The sequence below is a fragment of the Cuculus canorus genome, chromosome 14 (genome assembly GCF_017976375.1).
Source record: "Cuculus canorus isolate bCucCan1 chromosome 14, bCucCan1.pri, whole genome shotgun sequence".
NCBI lineage: Eukaryota > Metazoa > Chordata > Aves > Cuculiformes > Cuculidae > Cuculus > Cuculus canorus.
The window spans coordinates 5,630,982-5,646,332 of record NC_071414.1 but is presented as its reverse complement, the minus strand read 5'-3'; the positions used below and the strand labels follow the sequence as shown (position 1 = coordinate 5,646,332).

General features: G+C 38.6%; 1 protein-coding gene across 20 annotated transcripts in view; it reads left to right on the top strand.

The window, feature by feature from the left end:
- Positions 1–15,351, top strand: part of TENM2 (teneurin transmembrane protein 2) — a 961,638-nt gene that overhangs the window by 785,731 nt on the left and 160,556 nt on the right. For all 20 annotated transcript variants that reach the window (XM_054079360.1, XM_054079361.1, XM_054079368.1 and 17 more), the window contains one exon: positions 6,758–6,996. In XM_054079360.1, coding sequence (XP_053935335.1) covers positions 6,758–6,996 — 239 coding nt within the window. The remainder of the gene's footprint in view (positions 1–6,757; positions 6,997–15,351) is intronic.

Here is a 15,351-nt window from a genome sequence, read left to right as displayed (position 1 = left end):
TATCTTCATTACCAGAATAACAAATGTAGGCATTATTGGATTTCATCACTTTCACTGCAGTATGCAACTTCCTCCTCAGAACTTTACAGCAGAAAAGACACAATTTTTTCTACTTAAGAAGGGAAAGGTCTTATAGTTTGACCTGGTTCAGAGCTGCCTAATCCTTCTGTATCTGCATTATTGATCCTGTTCCCGTTTAATATAAGTACATGGCAAGTAACTGATATTTTTGGGTTTATATTCCTTACTTTTTGCAAGCCATTAACTAGCAGCTTCATTACTGTGTTCATGGAGAATGAACGATAGTGCAAGAAAGATATGCATAAATGTAAAGGGTAAAGCACTTCTGTACTGGCTAACTCACACTGAAGGTAACTAGGATTTAAGCTGACAGGCTGAGTGAGCGTGCTTACCACCTCTAGCTGGGCACTTGGAATCTTTTTTGGACACACGGGCACCAGTCAGGAAGTCGAGAGGTGGCTCCTGTGGCTCCCCGGAGTTGCTGAGCTGCCGTGTGCCACCAGCTCCATCACCCCAGCTGTTCATCCCAAGGAATCCTTGCTAGCCCTCCTGGGTTTTCCCCTTCCTGAGTTGATGCCTTTTCATATTGGTGTTCTCCTTCTCAAGTCCTTGATCTCCACTAATGATTTCCATCTCAGCAATCCTTCCTCTGTTTTTTTTCACCTTATTTTTCTACAGTCTGGCAGCTCTCTGTCACATCCCAGCAGCTTTCTGAGCAGGCTGAGCCAAGGCTGTGCCATTGGGATGTGCCAGAGCCAGGCCTGGCACACAGGCAGCGAGAGCCCCCGGACGGTGATCCACTGGGGCTTAGAGAGAAACTTATAAAATACTATCCAACCGTATCTCAATTAACGTCTTCCAGATGAAAAGCAAGGTGTCTTCTAAAGAGGTATTCAGTACACAGCTAACCCTACAACCGTGGTACAATCCAGATATTTCGCCTTTTTTTACCTACTCTATTTTAAATTGCATCTTTGTGAACATTGCCTGTTTGTTTTTTGTTTAATAATATGACAGATGAGGCCGCCTGAAGGCTGGCACCTGCCTTTTTGTACAGCATCCTACCTTCCTGTCAGACAGCTTTCAATTACTCTGCTTTCATGTGTCCAACTGTGTCTTTGTTAAGAGCGCGGAGATGGCAGTGACAACCTAGTCCGGTACTGAAGGCAGTGACACTCTGCTTAACACTCTGCGTTTGTTAGAAGACTTTGCCTGGGGGTGTGAAGAACCCACCCTTTAAGGAATCGTGAACCTTTCAAGAGCTGGGGAGCTGGCATTAGAGCTGCGCTGGACGCTGGTGGCTGCTGCGAGGTTCACAGTTATGTTACGGTGGATAAAAGTGTCCCACCGGTACCGATGTGTTATTCTGAATTATTGTTTCACTGCTGGAGTGTCCTTAGTTCCCACACCGCACACACAGTTAATTACAAATTGATGATCTGCAGCAGGCTGAAAACCGCTGCAGTCGTGTGTTCTTGTGAGGGCTGTCCTCTCTTTGCAGCACGGTGTGAGGGTCCACACGGGTCCACACTGCATAATGGATGGATTGTTTATGGAAGAGTGTATTTTTAATAGCACTGGAAAACCCATCTTACTGAGTTTAGGCTGTGGGTTTGACATGATCGAGACAATTTCTTGTAACTATAAAATTTAAACGCTTCTAAATAACATTTTAAACCTTTACTGCGAACTTCAGTGCATTTGGGTCCTACCTAAATCCCAGCGTTCTAGACACTAAAAAGAGCAGATGTTTTACCACATCAGGGAGCTCTCAGCTGCGTAAACCCACCTGATAATCCTGAGTTTCTCTGCAAGAGCCAGAGAGCGAGAGCATGCAATTAAATCTCATTTGGGGAAAGACTGAGACACCTTTACGCAGGTGACGAAAGCGCTGGACCAGTTCTAAAGCTCAGAATTCATTTTAGCATAAAAGGCATAAGGACAGCTTATAGTTTTCTTCAATCTTTGTTTCTTTGTATAGAATTTAGGAAACTGCTGTAGAACTTCACTGTCTGAATTTGGCAGCCACTTTGAGGCTTCCACTGAAATAGGACTCATGGGTGCTTTTTTGGAGGATTTGGAAGAAGGGGTTCCCTCTCCCCCCCTTGAAAGCTGACATGTTTCTTTCTGCTAAAAATAAATGTCCAAGGGCCATTATAGGCAGATGTGATTTTACCACAGCTTGAAGATATTTTTAAGTCTTAGAATGACTGAATTGAGCAGCTACTGTTCTCTTGATATGGATCTTTATTAATTACTATTAAAACTTGTGGGAAAGGAAACATAAAAAAACAGCTTAGGCATTACAGGTCTCTAGTTTTTTTTTCATATAGAGTAAGCTTAAGACAGTGTAAGGAGGGAAAGAAGCAATTTATATTAGAAAGTATCTTGTTCTTCCTTTCTATTGAGAGTTTTTCATAGCAAAAAGCAATTTTTTTTTCTCTCAGCTGATTCTGGCAGTGTGCTGCCATGACAATCTGGCCATAAAGGAGGGGGAAAAAAAAGATTGTTCTCTCAAAGAATAGGGAAGTTAATACAGTCTCTGTCAGACCACTATTCCCTGAACACCAGAGGTCCTTTTGACCTGTGGGAAAATAAATGCTATAGAGAGCTCTGAATTAATGAAGAAAGCAAAATATAGCTTTTTTTCCATTTACCATTAGTCCACAGAACTGTGGACAAGTGTCCCCTTGCAAGCTCAACTTTCATAGATGTCACCTTTCTGCTGGCATCAGTGATGAGGTCCCAGTCTGTGATCCAGCGTGTCAGCAACAGACGCTGCTTAAAACAAAAGGATGCTGCATCTCACAGCCCAGACAGCTGCAGCAATAGAGGAGAGCGCTGAGCAAGATACAAGGTTAACTTATTTTCTGTCAGCAACATGCAAGCCCTTTCCGTAGCTTTCACGGACATTTATATTACTGAATCCTTGTAAACTGCCAATCATATTGTGTGGTTTTCCAGTATAGGAATGTCTTCGTGATGCATAGAAATTAGGGAGAGTGGGCTGAGACTTGGCAAATTTTGTCTTAAAAAAAAAAAAAGCAAATTTTCTTAAAAGCAAATTTCTGCTTAAAAAGCAAATTTGTTCGATAGGTGAACAGGTAAGAGAGAGAATATACAGGTTTTTTAATTCTAATGTGGAATATATTTGGAATTAAGTGAATGGGTGCACATAAAATCATTTCTTTTCATAAGCAGTCATTGTACAGTACCTCCCAGTCCTACTACTGTGAGACTGTAATTAATGTTGATAAATGCTCGTGTTCCCTCTGCGCAGCCTGGGCCCACAGACAATTGGTTGTACCAGAGCATGTCAAATCCCACATAAAAATATAGCCATAGATCATTGGGTATAGGGATAGAGTTGAGACAAGTCAATTTATTTCCATTAGTAGCTGAATCTAGACTTAAAACTCTGGGGGTCCAAGTGTTCTGTCCTTCATGTTCTCAGTCTTTCTTGTGTGCTTTACTATAACATAAGGTATTTCTGATCATCCTGTCTCCAACTTCGGAATGCACTGCCAGTTTTCCAAAAGGGCTTGGTGGATATCTTTAGTTAAATGATTTTTTGAAGAATTTTAAGGCATAATTATCCTATAAATGTCCTCTAACTCAGCGTGCTGTCTTCTAGCGGTTGCCATTTGCAGGTGTGCGGAAATTCACAGTTTCTCCAATTACATTTTTCCTTTCTTCTTTTGAGAACGACATCATTCCACGTATCCATTGCAATCAGCCTTTTTTGCTTCTATCAAGTTCTGATCAGTTTTAACAATACAGCAGAGATCATGTTTGCATGGATAAGTGTTTTGGTTTTCTTTATATACTTTATGCATCTCAAAGTGGATCACAGTGGAACTATCCTACTTTATTTTTTTTTCTTTTCACATGAAACGCTGTATGATTGACATGTTCTATTAAAATATATCTAGATATTCATTAATTCATTTTTAATGGGAGCAGAGTTTCATTATATATCTGAGTTTACTTTAACAATGCTTTATATTAAAATTTCTCTTGGTACTGTAGCTGCCTTCCTAGCTAAAGAGGACGTAAAATTCCTGGGTTTAAACACCTTGACATTTCAGATCAAGACAGTGCCAAGGACTGCATTTTCCACTTTGATTCGGTGAGGTCTAATTTTGGGCAGGAAACGGGGAAGAACTGGAAGAACTGTTCATTGTAGACTCTTGGGTTCAAACCTGAAAGGGCTGCTCATGCTCTGAGGACTTAGGAAGAGAAGGGGCACTTGGGCTGAGGCAGGTGCAGAGTTAGCCTGAATGAGAGAGATGAGCCTTCCTACCTGCTTTTATCTCTTTTATCTTACCAGAATCCTTCTCCCCCTCTCTTCCTTCCCCCCTTCCTCCCTCCCTTCCTCCCCAGGTCACTTCAATCCTTCGTTCCTGTCATGGAAGCGATATTGTGTTCCCAACACCACAGAGTGAGCAGAAAGGACTAAAACTGCTTCTGCTGACAAGTGTTAATCAGTTTTTAATCAGACAAAAGGAATAGAAGTGCCAATAGATCCAGTGTAAGGCAACCTGATAACGTCATTTTCCCAGCAGTTATTTTAATTGAATTGTTGCAAAGTAAAGAAACATTTCAAATGAAGTGTTCATGAAATCAGACTTTCATTATTTCTTGCTTTCTTGTCACTGGAAGGTGTGGTGTTTAATTTAAACGGCTGGGTCATTTAGAGGGGGAAACCCTTTTAGCATTTGCTTTTACTGCGTTTCTCATATATCACATACAATACGCAGAAATGAAATGATTCTAACATCTAATGAGCCTCACTGATGAGGAAAAAAGAATAACCTTATCTGAATAAAATTATACAAGGTTTCTGTTAAGTAACTGGTTAAAATATTTCTTTTTCATTGTGATTCTTTCTTTGTTTTACAAATACTATATTAATAAAAAACAAAACAAGCCACAGAATTCATCTGCTTGGGTTAGTCAGGCTTTGAAAACCACTTCTGGTTGTGTACTTGCGTAGCTGAAGTTTTTCCTCGGTGCCTCCAGAGTTCTAAGAAAAGGTTATGGCAGTGAATGCTACCACTGTCTTAGGTGACTGAAATATTTTCTGAAGCAAACGAAATTTTGGTCAGGACATTTGGGAGTTAGAAAAAAAAAAAAAAGACAACAAATGCAGTGTTACACTCCATGATTTTTCATATTTGTTAATAGAGTTTATGAATGGCTGCGTTAAAAAAAAGTGCATATTTTCAGAGACTGTCTTCAAATGTGAATGTATCACATTTGAAAACACAAATGTGAATCACGTGAATCATAACTGGGAAACCTATCCCGCCTTCCTGTTAATGTCTCCTACCTATATGCAAATTCTATACAGTTTTTATTCTCTAGATTTCATTTCAAATCGATGTTTTTATGCTCTTTAAAATCACTTTGGTTATTCTGTGTGATAAGTATACAGTATCCTCAGTGCTTGGAAGTATGGGTTGGAAAACTTTGTTAGGAAATACATTTTAATTTCAAAATTCCAAATCATTGTTGTGATAAACAGAGTGAAATTGATTTGAAAGGTCTAACAGCTGGTTTGAGAGTGACATACTAGATTCTGATCTGAAAAAAATGTTAAGCGTTTTTACATCTGAAGTAAGACTTGGGTTGTTTTAGGCTATGTTTTTTTTGTTGATTTTAGAGATTACTGAGTATCTGCAGTCTCATTGATTCCAAGGAGCTCTTGTTTTTCAGAACTGTGAAGGGAAGGATAGGGTATGGAACCAGATCTTCAAAGCTCTTTTGTCTCAAAACAGGAGTCCTTCTTGAAGCCCACTGCCTTTATTCTGTGCTTCTCTTTTTATCATTACTGGCAGCTTGCTTGTAGTCAGTTAATCTAGAGTAGCAGGTCTTCTAGTTTGCTTTCTCCACTGTTGGAAGCATTTTCTGAGAATTTTTTTAGATAGTTTATGTTGTCCTTTATTTTCTTGTTCACAAACGCATGGGCAGTTCAAGTCCTTTTTTCTTTTTTTTTTCCCTGCTGAGTCTTGGCTTTTGGTGATTGTCTTAGTTATTCAAACTAAACCTGCATACCATTAAAAAAGTGCATTAATTCTAACTCTGGCAAGATCTTTTCTTACAGTGCTTTTGCTTAATATGGTTTTGATGGTATGGTTGTCAGCTTTTGCCGAGGGTGTTAATGAGGCTCATAATTTTTTTTTTGTTTAAGAATATTTGTCGGGTAGTAGATTCCACAGGGAAATCATAAACCTGTGAACACAGAAAGAATATTTTCTCATGAAGGGTTCTGTTTTACTAATAAATGTTACAGGTATTGTAGTGGAATTTGTTTTGTCCTAATCAAACACAGGCAAAAAGGAATTGATAGTGATGCCGCTTCTGAATATGAGCTTTGCTACGAGACTGCTTGCACTGCTTATTAGGTGGAACCTCAACTGCTACTCAAAGACACTTCATCAGTTATGCTGCTGTTTTAGTTAGTGTCCGGTCACATTGCGTCTAATGACAGAAAGGGTTAAGCAGATATCCTGACAGAAGTTATCCTGACACTATGCTTTAGTGACAGTTGTTAAGCTCTGGTAGCAAAAAGACTATGAGAGTTTTCATCTCCTCATTTCTTCATACAAAATCCTTTTTCAGTTTAGTTGAATTTAACACATTATGGCAGCTGGAATGGAATAGGAATAGGAGATATTCTTTCTTATCTACAGGACTTGCCATTTTCAACTATGTTCCATTTTATGTTTTTCAGGCATTTCTTGTTTAAGACATCTTCTGGAACTACTCCGCTGTTCAGTAGTTCTTCCCCTGGTTACCCGTTGACCTCAGGAACAGTTTATACTCCACCTCCCAGACTGTTACCTAGAAATACATTCTCCAGGAATGCGTTCAAGCTGAAAAAACCCTCCAAGTATTGTAGCTGGAAATGTGCTGCTTTATCTGCTATTGCTGCTGCAGTCCTGCTTGCCATCCTGCTAGCGTATTTCATAGGTAAGGCTGTGTTTTTTTCTGTCAAATAGAATGGCTATGTCAGCAAATGAAAATTCAGCAGATAAAAGGATGGTTGATTTATTTCACAAATGTGTGTTCTTACTGAGCAAAGAAAATTACTATTTTTTATGCTGATTAATGAGGAAAAATAAAATGTTCAAGTCCTGTTCACTGTCATAAGAGCAGATGAAACAATAAATCCATGCAGGATTCTCCATGTGCAGTTAACTTTGGGTGTCAGATATGTATCTGTCGTAGATTATCCAAACAGAGGGTGATACGGTGAATTTTTTGGTGTACTATCGTATATTTCAAAAATATTTGGAAAAAAATGTTATCGGTAGTGATCCATATAAATTACAGAACCCACTGGCATTTGAATTCAAATATTACCATCGCATGCTGCCTTTCAAAAAAAGCTCAAAATCATTTGATTAATGTGTCTTGGACCATATCCTTCTGTATTCCTAAATTCCTGGTGCTGCTAGATCTAAATAGGTAGATTGTTCCATTTTGTATAGAAAGGAAACTCTAGATGTTGTGCTTATTTCCTATGATTAACATATCAGTAATAAGCACACCAGATTCTTTTGCTTTCTGTGGTCTTCTGAAACTCTTTAACATGCTCCTGTTATTTTGTCTGCCTTACTTTAATTCATTTCTGACTACCTCCCGCCCCCACCAGGTATCGCCCTCATTGTCTTTTGTTTAGGAGGTTTTACTGCGTGTCTACACAAACTAGCTGTGCATTTTGTACCTTTTACATTGCATTCATTGATGACAACGACATGCTGCACAAACGCTCCAGCTTCTCTCAGTCAATGGCAAAATTATGGTAGATGGTTGATATTTTCTGTTTATACTTTCCAGACCTGTTCTCTGGGGGTTTTAAATAATCTCTGAAACTCTTCTTATATATAATGTTTGAAAGCCTTTTAAAGACGTACTGAATTTTCTCGCTGTCCTCTCCATTTGGAGAGAATGTGTGTGTTTGGGTTGGGCTTGGTGGTGTGGGGTTTTTTTTGATCCCGTATCATCTGATTCAACAGGATAGACAGTTTCCATGTGTAAATAATATATGGAGTCATGAGAGAGAGCTGACTGGCTGCTTTATCGCTGCTGTCTCTTTTGGCCAGGTCTACATCCCAGCATATTCAGTACTACAGAGCTTTCTATATTCCTGTGTCATTCTATATTTGTTCTGTAGAAGACCTCAGAAGAATAACAGTCTGATATATAAATAAAATGATTGGGAAGCGCATGATTTATTGAACTTGACAGTTATCGTACAACAGCTTTCTGTTTGAGTGATTATGCACATGGGAAATGATATACTGCAAGTTGAATATTTTAATCATGTGCATAACTTTGAAGTGATGGGTTATGAAATGTATTTTTCTGTGGTATTTAGGTTACTGCAATCTAAAAGCTTTGTAACATGGTTATTGCTTCGTACACTTTCATATACTGTCTAAGACAAGTGAGAACGCAAGGCAATGCACTGACTTTTAATAATTGGCGAATAATCTGTCATTTCAAGTAATGACAGAAACGATCCATTTTGACAGAAGTTTTTGAGAGTCTTCTTTCCTGACTGAAGAATGATGAGTGCTATAGGGTTGGCTTGCGAATGCAAGAAAGCAGGTTTGGGGAAGAGAGCGTTGCCCCAAGGATTAAATAATGAAAAGGTACCTGACAAGCATCATGCCATACACAGTAAAGAATAAGTACATTGAGGAGAAGCTGCCAAAAGCAGAAAATAGATGTAATTAATCCCGTGAATAAATTTGATGGATCCATTGTGCTCATAATTTAAAGTGATGAAAAAGAGAGAAGAGAAAACAAAAAAAAAGAAGTTGTGTTGCCTTAGGTGCATGAGAACAACAGAAAGGCAAAATGGATGTGCTAGTTAGGCCTCTCATTAATTGGATTCCCTCAGTCTCAGCAAAAACTTGCATGATTTATTCCACATGGCAAAGAGCATCAAGATGTAAGACCATCAGCTATAAGCTAATCCACCCATCAAATTGCTGGAACTGTCTGTCCTCCAATAATATGGCTTAAGGTGGTTGGTACTTAAGATGCTAAATCATTTCCTTATTATAAAAAAACCCCAAACCTTAAGAACTTTTCCTTCAAGATTCTCTGGAGAGTTATGTTCTCCTCTGCATGTGCAGAGCTTGAATCCTGGGAAAACTAAGTACCCTCTCTCCTGGGGAAAGAGCAGCAATGCCAAATACCAGCTGTCCCACTCTTCTGCAGCTCGTTTGGAGCTCCTGACCTACTAATCCCTGAGCTGCTGTGAAAACAAAATAACTCTGTCTTATTCTATCAAGAGAAAAAATGGGTTTCTGTTTTTAAATGGGGCGATCAGGATAATGTTCAGATGAGACCAAAATCCCAATTCTGTCCTAATCATTGAGACAGTGCTAAAGTGAGAGGTGTTCATCTGCTAGGAGAGCTGTCAGTCTTGGGATGAAGATGGATGTTCAGTTCCCTCAAGAAGCGCAGGAGGAAGGGCAATGCTCCATACTGCAGTAACACCTCTTGATGTATTTTACTGTCAGAACTTCAAGCATAGGAGAGGCTTTAAAGATGCCGATAATGTTTTTCTGCCATACATGTCCACAAAGAAAAATTTTTGCTCTCCACCATGGCAGAGGTTATACCACAAGGATTACATTATACACAAGATTATACCACACTAGAAGTAATAATTACGGAAGAAGTCATCAAAATTTGCGGCAAATGGTTCTGCTACTTAGGTTTGTCAATATATCTTCGGGTGTGAAGATGATCAATGCTAATCAAGACTATTGCAGGACTAAATGAGAAGGGCAATGCTGGAAAATATGAGGTAAATTATATTGAAAGAATACTTTGAAGTTCTTATAGTCTCAAGGTTTTCTAAATGAATTGTCCTATAGTAAAAGAGATGGAGGAATTGATGCAGATAGATCATTGAGAAGATACTGTCTACATGTTTAAACATGAGACTTTGAGAGAACTGCCAAAGATTGCGGGTGGCATGAAAACATTTGTAACGAGGCCTGACTTAAGGAGACAAGGGAAAAAATATCCTAACAGAAAGATAAGAATAAATATTTTAATTTTTTTTTAGGCTTTCCTATTGTATTTCTCATAACAGACAAATAAAACTAAAATGAATGAACTGAAAAGACAGGATGCTTAAAGCTTTAAAAATTAATTCATAGTGCATAATAACCTTTGCAACTTTTTGCCACACTGCATAATAGATGTTAAATAAAGATACTACCGAGATTTTAGTAAGTTAAACATTTGTCAAAATAATGACACTATGTCTTGTTAGAAGGAAACTTTGCATTTATTTTCTTTTTTAAGCTACGCATAGATTGATGACTTACATCATAAAATGCCATCAAAGCTTGGCTATTCAGATAAACTCTTACTCTACAGACCAGTCAGGATCATCGGTATCTGAGTTTTCTAGATTTTCCTCTGATACTTGTCCTGACTGCTGTCTGGGGAAAAAAAAATTCCTGCAGGTCTGTTTCCATGGCTGTTATACTATTTGTAATAGCAGAGAATAGCAAAAATTCACTTCAGTTAACTTTTTTCTTACAAAACGCTGTCTGCTTATTTAAAGCCCGGCTTCTTCATTTTCTACTCGGGTTTATGCTGTTTCTTCAGCAGCCAGATGTAAATGAAACGCAGAGTATGATTTGGTAGTATTGCGCAGTGGTTTGGTACATTCTGGTATATGCGGCATGTAAATAAAATTGTCCTACAATCCTATCCGAGACGTATGTGGTCTCACAAAGCCCAAGAGTTATCCCTGTTATCCCAGGGTGACATACGAAGGATGTAGAACCAGCCGTTCAGATCAGGGCATCCCAAAGATATCGGACTGGTGGTAAAACCCAGTTACAGGGAAGTAATTTATAAAGTGTCAAAAGGAAAGCATATACCGCACATATTGTCTTTGTCAGAGTGTTCACTTCAGAGGTTATGGGAGTGATGAAAGCATTTGTCATGTTAAATTGGTTTTTAGTTCTTTAGATTCATGCCAAACTTGTAGGGGAAAAAATACGAAAAATAAGAAAGAAGGAGATGAAAAAGAGAGTCACCTTGTGTTTTTCACAAAGTAACTCCTGCCAAACATAAATACCACATTTTTGTAAGCCCCTACACTGCTCCGATTTCTGCCAATCTAACTTTGAGCATCGAAGAACATCTGACCATCAACATGTCAGTATGTTAAAAATCTGGTAATTTAAACTATTTAGACTGTCCTGTGGGGGAAAAAAAATAGAACTGTTTTTTTCCTGTGGAAATTAAAAGCTTCAATTTAAAGATGCTCCACTTGACAACAGTATCTTGAGACTCACGCTGACAACTTTTCAAGTATTGGTGCTATTTTATTTACTCCTATCATGTGAATGAAGATAGAAGAATACAAGTTGAATGGCAGAGAGTAATTATGAAGACACATGCTTGCACTACATCTTTACTGCATATGCTGCGCATGAAAATGTTATTACTCATTTATTCTTCAGTGTTATTTGACCTTAAAGACACGTGAGGTTTAAGATAAATTTCAGTTTTCTGCATAAACTTAAAATAATATATTCACTTCTGTGCTATAGAAAGGACTCAATTGCCAAAGGGTCTGGCAGTTAATTAAGCAAATGAAATGTTTGTTGGTTTTTTTTTTATTCTCTGTATGTATTTAAAGTTAGAGGCTGAAAAATAGCTTACACAGAACAAATATTTTGGTAAATTTCTTGCTGTTAGAAAGCATCACAGTAGGTGTCTTAAGGATAAAAGTCATATTGGCAAATAAATGATTAATTTATTTGGTTAGCCCTTTTGTACCCACAAAAATAACCATTTCATTTTATTACTTTTATTGTCTGTGACAGACAATGAAATTTATGGGTTTTTTTGGAAAAAAAAATAGACTTGGAAGTAGAAGTGTCATCTTTACTCTGCGTTGAATACAGGTACATACCACAGTTTGGATAAAATAGTATTCCTCAGGCGTTGATATCAACTTGAAGTATTTTCTTCCTACAAATTAGTCAGGTATTTTGCTAATGTAAGTGCTCAAGTGAAGTTTCTTTTTCATTTAGGTTTGTAATTTCTTCCACTCTAAAGTCCACTTGTCTTTTTGACCCCGATTCCACAAATCAGGGTTCGGTGAAGCAGTTTGCTCAAGTGGCTATCTTGCATATCAATCGATTTTTTTCCTGTCTCTGAGTTGTTTTTGATGAACAGCATCCTACGTTTCATTTGATTTCTTAAGTTGTGGTTGTTTTTTACTTGTAGAGTCAGAAAACCACTGGCTTTGTCTTGTCCAGACTTCACTGAAATAAAATCTGCTAGACAGTTGGGAAACTAAGAGTGAAAAAAGGGGAAATCATGCAAAGATAGAACCTCTGAGAGGCAGAGGTCATCTGGCTGCCAGTCACTGCTATCGGATTCACTTGAAATCAATGTAAAGCGAGGGAGCTCTGCATCTTGCAAGATTAGCTGATGACAGGAGATTCTGTTCTTAAATTTGCATTGAAAATAGGTGTCAGTTAAGGGCCAGTAGTTAAATTTTAGCGTACGCCTGTCATATTCTAAATGTCACACATTGAGTGATTCCTATTGACTGGTATCAGTCAGTCTGAAAGAGAAGGGTGGTGGTAGCTCGTCTGATGCTACCAGTGAGAAGAGAGGAGCTGAGCTTTTCAGGGAAATGCATCTGGCCCTATTCCATATGAAAACTATACACTAGTGCTGGAATTGAGGAGGCTGGCTCCAGGAACTTAGGATGTGCCTTTCTAGCCTAGCAAGTGTCCTATTTCACAGTCCAAAGGTGTGAGAGAGTCATTAGGTGAAGGAGACAAAAAGCTCCAGCTGCTGTATATGCTTAATGCCACAAAGAAAGGGAGGTTTTTTATGTGGAATTACTCTGGTATAGTTTGCCTGTGCATTTCCCGAGTCAAAAATAAAAGCTTAATCTGCAGATTTGTTCCAGTAAAAGCCAGTGTACCTATTGTATTGCCTAGCCGAGATCTCGGAGAGAATGGAAGTAGCTACCTCTCGGTGTGAAGGGGCAGTCTCCGCAGCCTGTTCAATTCTCTTTGTCTCTGTTCAGGATTTTCATACAGTAAACCTCGACACTTGAAACTAGAGGGAGACTAATGTTTCCATAACTCACAAAATGCCATCGCATGCCTGCACTTGAAATTGAAAACCCTTTCTGCTTAGCTACCAAGTCGAACAAACATACTCTGAAACCTTGGCAAGAAACAGGAGACCAAGAGAATGCTTTATTTTATGTTATTGTAGTTGTGGTTGAGGCAGGGTGGGTTTTTGTTCCTCAGACTGATAGAATGGCTTGGGTCAGATGGAACCTTAAAGGCCATCCAGCTCACACCCCTCTGCCATGGGCAGGGACACCTCCCACTGGATCCGGTTGCTCCAAGCTCCATCCAACCTGGCCTGGAACACCTCCAGGGATGGGGCAGCTACAACTTCCTTGGGCAACCTGGGCCAGGGCCTCCCCACCCTCCAATGAAAAAATTTCTTCCTAATATCTAATCTAAATCTCCCCTCTTTCATCTTATAAAGCATTCCCCTTGTCCTATCCCTGCACTCCCTGTTAGAGAGCCCCTCCCCACTTTCCTGTAAGGTTTTTAATGCATATTGCACAACACAATCTAGGGTGGGTCTGAGAAAACAGTTTTCACAGATGCTGTTAGTGCTCCCCAGATGCTATTAAAATCTATTGCTGCGAATTTGAGTGCAGTAATGTAGCTGCCTAGCTGGTGCTGGGTGTACAACTGATGCTGCACGACTCAAAACACACGGTGCAGTAGAGGTTAGTATCACATAAACGGGCGATGTGATGTTAGAGGATAGCAATGGCTAACCTGGAAATTTTAGAGAGATAGTGTCTAAAATTAGTAGTTTAGTAGTAAAATTATTATTTATACAGCACAGGTTTTGCCTTTTTCTAGTCAAAGCTGCAAGAATGGCTTCCTTGGAGATGCTTGCCTATTTCTTCCCCCTCAGTTGTGAGTTCACATGCACAGTCATTGTCCTACCATGCACAAGCCAGAAAATATCCTGGTTTCATAATGACTGTGGAACATTATGAAACCTTATGAAACATTATGAAACTTATTCTAACTTTCATCAGTGCAAATACTGAATATTAAGAATTTTTGGTTTTGTTGTCTAGGATTTAATTCGGGAATCACAGGTATGAAGTCTTGTCAGGGCAAAGAGGTATCAGAGAGGAGTAGATACAAAACAGGTCTTGCAGGAAATCAGGGGGGAAATGATGAGAAAGCTTTGAGATACTTCAGTGAGACATGCTTTATAACCTAACCCAACATACTGAGATGAGACCATCTGTCAGAAGAAGAGTGAGCATAAGGGATATTGAAGATTAAATTTTGCTAATATAATGCCAGGTCAGAAATACTTATCAAATAAACCTATGGTGATTCTCTCTGAAAAGTCAATGTTCAATATCGGTGTAAAATGTCTCATTTCTCCCAAGGGGAACATTGCTCTGTTAGCAGCTATTTATACTGAGATCATTAGTTGATCATTTAGGGATTCATTCATATTGATTATTTGTTGCTGTGCTTCCTTGTTAACTCATTGTGTTGTTTTGCACTTAGCATGCTTACAGATTTTATTCATTTAGGTGTAGAAGAACATGTTTGCCTTTAGGAGTATAAGTATCACTCAGTGGGATAACAGCAGATTGAAAGATGTGACATGGATTTTCTAAGAGGGGCGAATGTAGCCCTTACGGCACTATTATGATAGCCATGAAAAAAACACAAAAAGTATTTAAGTGCACTAAAGAGACAAGAGAATATTCAAGGAACTTGCAGGCATGCCAAATACAAAAATAGGAATTAAATTCAAGCTGCGAAAATAATAAGACAGGGTAACAGACTACAGAAGTTATGGAGCAAAAGAAGTTGAACAGTGGGAAGAGAAATAACATATTGCTATGAAATGACAGAAAACTTTAGTCGCCATGTAATATGATGGGGTGAAATTACTTCCTTTCAGTGGTTTAAAAAAACTGCTTAAGAAGCAGGTTTTGAGTTCATTGCAGCTTTTGCTTATACAGACTTTAATTCTTTGTAGTCTTGCTGCATCATACTTTGAGCTACCTGCTCACTTCACTGCCCAGGTACATAAAATTCCTGTCATCTTATATATTCTATATGTCCAGTAATAAAGTCAGTCACTAGCCAAGGTCAGTGAGTTTGAATACCTAGCACACCATATTCATGGTATTTTGTGTCTTGATAGTAATTCTTTTAATTCTTTATATGATGGTCTTGTAGTCATAAT